Raw genomic sequence first — 6,524 nt, forward strand, 5'->3', positions numbered from 1 at the left:
AAAAAAAAAATCAGCAATGAGCATAATCAGCACGTTAATACCGCATTCTAGTCTAACTAACTCTAGCAAGTGGCAGCATTGCTACAACCAGTTTCCAGCATAGCTGACTCGAATTGTTCGAGCACTTGCATACTCTCCGGAGATACAGCGTTAATGCCCAGACGTTCCTTGTATTCGTTTCCGGATAATCGTCGTCGTGAGTACTTAATTGAGTCGTTCATCGCTTGTTCCGGAGTATCGCTGTCGCTAGTGCTGCTTCTGCTGCTGGTGCTGGTCGAACGTCTGCCACTGGATAAGTCTTGTCTCTCGGAATCAGCCTTATCATCAGGAACTGAGACCTCGTTACGAAGCTCCAAGAAATTGCTTTGTGCGTTACACAGAGATGCTGAGTCTTGCTGCCGATCCCTCCGTTTTTCCGATACAATATCCGTCAGTGATCCGATACGCCTCGTATAAGTCACGTCAGCTTGAAACGTACGGGTCAACGAATGATCTTCCTCATCGTCGTCAGGTTCACGATCGACTCTCACATACGTATTACCATGTTTACGTTCGTACGTAATAAAGTCGTTCGATCTTGTCGTCGTATTCGAAACGGAATCAAGCGATTCCACACTCTTAGCCGTGTTATCGTTCTTGTGCCCTCCTTTCTTCATTAGAATCTTGCTCGTGAACCAATTGCTCTGTTTGACCTCTCGATCGGCGAAGTCACCTTCGACGTTACCGGATGACAAGGGCGTCTTCGTGACATACTCGTTACTATTTGTGTCCTCGTCCGCGACTTCAGTGACTTCAAGTTGATTCCTATCGGAAGTAGTACCGCTTTTGTATACTAGCTTTGCTCTAGATGGCGCTGGTATATGCGCTTCTTCCAATTTCACGTGCTCGAAGAATTTTGTGAGGGCACCACGTTGCAACTGGACCGTAGGCTCGTTTCGTTCGCCTGACTCCAGCTGGTAGCTTTGATGATACAACTGTTGCCGGGTGATTGAGGAATCTTTGTTATTTGGGCCAATGTCTCGTGGTTCTCGAGAATTATCGGTGAGGATATAGGACTTGTTATGGCCTGAGAACAATGAGTGGAGAAGACCACCGGTTCTTGGCCTGTACTTTGGACGACCACCGAACAGGGTTGTTTCCTCTGGCTCGGGAGACTTTGCAATTTGTAACTGTTTATCGGATTCTGTACTATCGTAGGAAGGCAATAGGATTTCGGTGGCTCTAGCAGATCGCAGCTGATTGATACCGAATTTGTTTCTTGGCTGCCTGGCCCTAGACTTTCGACCGTTGATAGTCGCTCGTTCCAATTGATACTCGGCCGTGATGGAGAGATTCTCTGTATCGATGATACGGTTGAGGGCGGGTACTGCGCGGTTTGTTTGTTTTTTACGGTTACGACTGAGGGTGTCGGGCAACTGCTTGCCAATGAGCATAGAGGAGTGGGCGACAGAGATTTCGGTCTGAACGCGAGAATTGTAGCCTGATGTGGTTGGCAGTTTATAGTTGAGCACTGTAGCGTGACTTTGGTCTTCGGAAGACTGACTTGCTCTTCTGGCTGGTTCGGTAATTTTTTTGACGATAAGGTATGATTGATGCTTTTCCGATTGAACACTAGTGACTGGTAGCTGATAGGCGTAGGACACTTGCGGTTCTGCCCTGTCGACATAGGCGAGGCTCGATCGGGGCAGCTGATTGAGGACGATGGAGGAGTAGGGCACGGAACTTTCTCGCTCACTAGTGAGAGTTGCAGAAGACCCGACGTCCGACTGGTTGATGGTTGATGCAGAGACGCTGCTTGAGGAGATTGGGATGAGGAAGGTTGAGGAAGGAAGTTGACCGATGCCAATTGATGTTGAGAACCCCCGCTTTTTCTGAGCTGCATCAGTTTTATGAAGTCCACAAGTCGTTTTATAGATCTCTGCGTCTTCTCTTGTTTTCCTAATAATTCCTGGCGCGTGCGCTGCTGTAGCTGTAGAAAGAAAAATCAAACAATTACTTATACGTGTCGTTACCATTGTGAAAAAAATATCGAAACTTAGAATTCACGTCGATCTGCTATATATCTGACAATATCGGGACAAAGATGCACATGCTCTTGGAACGTAATTCAACGAATCGATTTGAAATATTCCCCGATCCTATAACGTAATACTTACACACACGCTAATTTTTAACGTTTCTCATACACGAATCTATTTTTGTGTATTGTATTCGACAATTAACTAAGTTCACTAAGACGATATACATAAGCAATACATAATTGAACTTTAAGACGTAAAGATGAAACACTGAAACTATTGTTCTTTACAAAACACTGAAGTTTGAACTGTACGTGGAGGAAGCATCGTGCATTCCGTACTTTCACGGATCAACGTATAAAGTTATTGCTGTAGACAAATGGTACGTTTAATAAAATGTAACGACTGATCTATTGTTAACAGTAGGATCTAATCTGTGTACGTGTGAATTCTACAGCAATAACGCTAACAAAAATTGATAACATCGGACAAATCGATTTTCTTATAAACCAAAAAATTGTTTACTCTATAAAAGAATCGACATGTCTTTCGAAAATAATATTGAAAATGAACAAGAAAAACGTAGAGATCTTGCAGGTTCTCACTGATGAAAAAACAAAAGATGGAAAATGTTTGCGTATAATTTCATTAACTGAACAGCATTCCAAATGAAAAAAAATTTGTGAATTTTTTTCTACGCAGGCCACAGGACGAACCTGAAGGGACTGGCCGAGTAGTTGTGAGCGTTTTTCCAACTCGTAAACCTGCAATCTCAGATCCGAGTTTCGCTTGCGCAGCTCATATCTTTCTCTCTCTTTCTCCTCTGCAAGATATTTCGCGTTCAATACACGTTGCTTTTTTGTGCCCTATTACTGACGATCGACCAAAAAGTTCTTCTTAATTGCAAATTCTTCTGCTGTATTCGAGGAGCCGGTCTCACTCGCGACACTTCTTCCGGCAGGCTGCTCTCTCGTTTATTCTCTCTGTGTGCTTACGCTCAATAAAGTCTGCGGCAACGCTGCGATACCTCGTTGCACGTTAAATCTAGAAATTGTGGACCCATGTTACACAATTTCCTGCTCTTCTCTTTCATACAACTTGTCTGCATTATCTACAAGTACGTTTCTTTTTTTTTTCTCTCTCTCTTTTGCTTCGTATTTCTCACGCGGAATATTGTTTGCCACGTACATGAAAATGTACACGCTAACTCTTCTGGTTATCAAGTATAACCAAAAGTACCTCTCTACTTTCTTTTCTGCCGTTTATCATTAAGAAAACATCACAATACATCGAATGATCCCGGACGGTGCCGCCGCGAAATGAGATAAGCGTGCCACGAACATTCATAAAAGCTAGTGTCTGCAGGAAACAAGAACTTTTTTGTCAATCACACGATCAACGTTACTACAGGTGGAAATCTTCTGTAAAACCAAGGACGATTTACCGAATTCTTCGTCCTTCTTAAACGACGGACGTCCTCCTTCGTCTTCCTCCTCCACCTCATCTGCGTCCTCGATCTCTTCCTCCTCTATCAACGCGCACTTGGGGCATATTCGTGATGGCGCCGGTGACATGGAGTGACAAGACACGTGATAATTTGATGCACAATTTTCGCATACCGTCAGCGTACCTGTGTTACAAAAGAACAATTTTTATCAGCACTTGCGATTCACCGACACATTTTTCCATTTACATAATGAATTACTACGCGTTAATAATACAACGTAACATATCACACGTACCTGGGTTCCTACAACTTATACAGACTGCTGAATCACTGCTGATCCTCTCGATAGTCAGACTAGATGGTAAGCCTGGTATGTGAACCGCTTTGTTACCAATCGAATGAACAGACTTCACGGTTGACAAGGGCAATTGTATCTGACTGGGTCCGTTTTCAATCTTGCTCTTATTCGGGAAAACTTTACTCTCTGTTACATTTCGAAGAATGTTCGGCCGCGTAGTAGACTTCTGAACCGGAATCAACGATTTCATCACCGTTCTCGACGTCGGCGGTGACGTAGATTTCGGTGGTACAACTTTTACCGGAGGCGGCGATGGTCCATTCATACGAGCGGTCGTTTGTCGAGTTTGCGGAACATTTCCAGATTGCAGGTACGAGTGTCTCTTTCGTTTCTAAAACGAGTAAAACGTACAAAACACACGTTAGATAACCATACACGTATTACAATATGTAAACTAAAATACAGTTTCCTCCTATTTACCGTTGGCACTTCAAGGCTGGAGTAAACAAATTGCGGATTAGCGGTGCTGCGACGTTTCCTCTCAGCCCTTTTATTTTGCAATTCGGCACACGTTGCAGTGGTAATTAGTCCAAGGGCGCTCAGGAAATGAAGTTTTTCAGTCGACTCGATTTTGCTCTCTTTCTCCGGTTCTTCTTTCTCAGATTTTTCGTTAGAATTCTCATCCATGGAGACCTCGATAACGTCATCCTCGCCGGAAATCGTTTCCACCGAACTGGGCCGTTCCCTGTGAACCAACGAGATCGTGATAAAAGATTGTCACTACGAAACGGACATGCATTATCAACTCCGGCAAACGTTTCGAAGCCAGAACAGTTCCGACGATTCAAAACAAAATACTCACTTGGTTCGTGCGGACTCTTGCATAGGCGAGGAAACATCCCCGTTTCGAACAATCTCCTCGTAGTCCTCTTTCGAGCTCTTCGTAGTGAAGTTATTGCCGACCTTCTTAAGTTTCGTCTCATTGTTATTCGTAATATGATTATTGTTGTTCAAACCGAGGAGCGACGCGATGGAAACTTTCGCCCCGTTCGCATTCTCCGCTTTGAACGTTTCGACCTCTTTGCGCAGCCGCTGGACAACTTGCTTCTGCGTATTAAGATTGGAAACTATAAGCACGAGCTTCGGTCAATGATGAGATCGTAGGAAACTTTCTTGGCAGACTGTGTGTATGCGTTGCAGTTCGTTTAAATATGAATGCGTGTCGGCTTAAGTGCCGACCGAGGATATATATTCTTGACAAACGCACTTTCTTATAAATCGTAAAAAAAAAAACAAACAAAATACCAACGGTGTCGCGTTGCGATTGAGAGCAAAACGGTAGTAATCGCACAGAAATTACGAAGGAACAATTACTCGTTCCGCTAGATCACGTAGATCGTACATTCTGCCAAGAAAATATTTCCCGCGCAAGACATAATTACTGCTAAATTCCCAAACGATTCTACGTCTAACAGTCGTCAAGAAATCTGTACATCGATTAAATTTCGTACCAACAAACAAATTCTCTCGAAAGTCACGAAACTTCCCTCTCGACAAACCTCCCCTCGTTAAAAACAACAATTTCACCCTGGAAAGAATCTAGGACTAAGTACATCGACAAAAGGGGTGGCTCGTTAATAATCTTCCAAAGCGCGCCCCTTGCTCGCTTCTCGCTCCGGTGCACAACATCGAGGACCGATGTAACTCGGCAAGGTGGCGAGAAGCGGAACTTGGACAACTTTTCAGCGAAGTAAAACGTTTAACCGGGAATACAAGGAGGAAACGCGCAGTGGAACAGACCCCGGGCTGAAACGACCGGTGGAAAGCGACAGCGAAGCATGGAGAGGAGTTTGCCACGGCGTGGTAAAGAGCTGAAAACGTTTCTGCGGGACATTTTATTGATTGAGCTCCTCCGCCTCTGCCCGGCCCCTACTCTGCTTCCTTTTCACCCAAGTCCCATTCGCTCTCTCATCTCTCTCTTTCATTCACCCCCGTCCACCCTCTCTCGACCACCCACTCTCTCTCTCCATCCTCTCGGTGTGTATCTGTGTGTACACGTCGTTCTCAGTCGCACACCCCCGGCCCGTTCTATCTTTATCCATTTCTCTATCCGTTTACGTATCTCCTTTGCTACGGCAGCAATCTACCTGGATCGGTCGCGTTTATTGCCAACGAGGAGAAAGAAAGAAAAATGGCAGACACAGAGAGAGGGCTATGGTGTTGTGCAGGAGGGTTAAAAAGAAACACACCCGGGTAGAATGTGAAAGGGGTGGAGGAGGCGTATCGAAAATGTTTAGAAAAGGATGCTGGACTCGATAGCAAAGCGCATCCACCGGAACCACCTCGGCCAACGTCTTCTCCCGTTATCGATTCTTCCCGTCGATTTGCGAATCCGGAAAAGATACGCGTTCCAATTGATTTCTGTATAATTTCACCCGGCTGTGCGTGTGCGCGCCGCTTCCACGTCACCGTGCCTCTCCGAACGAAGAAAACCGACGATGCACTTTTCTCGTTGATAATTTTTCACGTTGAACAGATAAATTCGATGGTATCTTTGTTTTCCGGTTTCTCTCGATCGTTCGTAGGTGGAGATTTTGTATTTCTGTTTTTGGTGTGTGCATTTATACGTCTGTTCTTTATTAAGAAAGACGATATCGGTAGACGGTTATATAGGGGGGCTTGTTATAATGTAACAGCTTGTATAACGCCGGGCGGTTGAGTAAGTTTACGAAAGAGCAGAAAGGAAGGAAGGATATACAAG

The 6,524-nt window shown here is 44.7% G+C and overlaps 1 protein-coding gene across 1 annotated transcript in view; it reads right to left on the reverse strand.

Annotated features, from left to right (window-relative positions):
* Positions 1 to 62: 62 nt before the first annotated feature.
* The window catches only part of LOC108572693, a 10,743-nt gene continuing 4,281 nt past the window's right edge, over positions 63 to 6,524 (reverse strand). The window contains exons 4-8 of the mRNA XM_017934964.1: positions 4,626 to 4,870; positions 4,244 to 4,508; positions 3,761 to 4,154; positions 3,463 to 3,648; positions 63 to 1,969 (exon numbers count right to left, since the gene is read on the reverse strand). Coding sequence (XP_017790453.1) covers positions 63 to 1,969; positions 3,463 to 3,648; positions 3,761 to 4,154; positions 4,244 to 4,508; positions 4,626 to 4,870 — 2,997 coding nt within the window. The remainder of the gene's footprint in view (positions 1,970 to 3,462; positions 3,649 to 3,760; positions 4,155 to 4,243; positions 4,509 to 4,625; positions 4,871 to 6,524) is intronic.

Source organism: Habropoda laboriosa, unplaced genomic scaffold, assembly GCF_001263275.1.
Source record: "Habropoda laboriosa isolate 0110345459 unplaced genomic scaffold, ASM126327v1 scaffold22, whole genome shotgun sequence".
In the NCBI taxonomy this organism is placed as follows: domain Eukaryota; kingdom Metazoa; phylum Arthropoda; class Insecta; order Hymenoptera; family Apidae; genus Habropoda; species Habropoda laboriosa.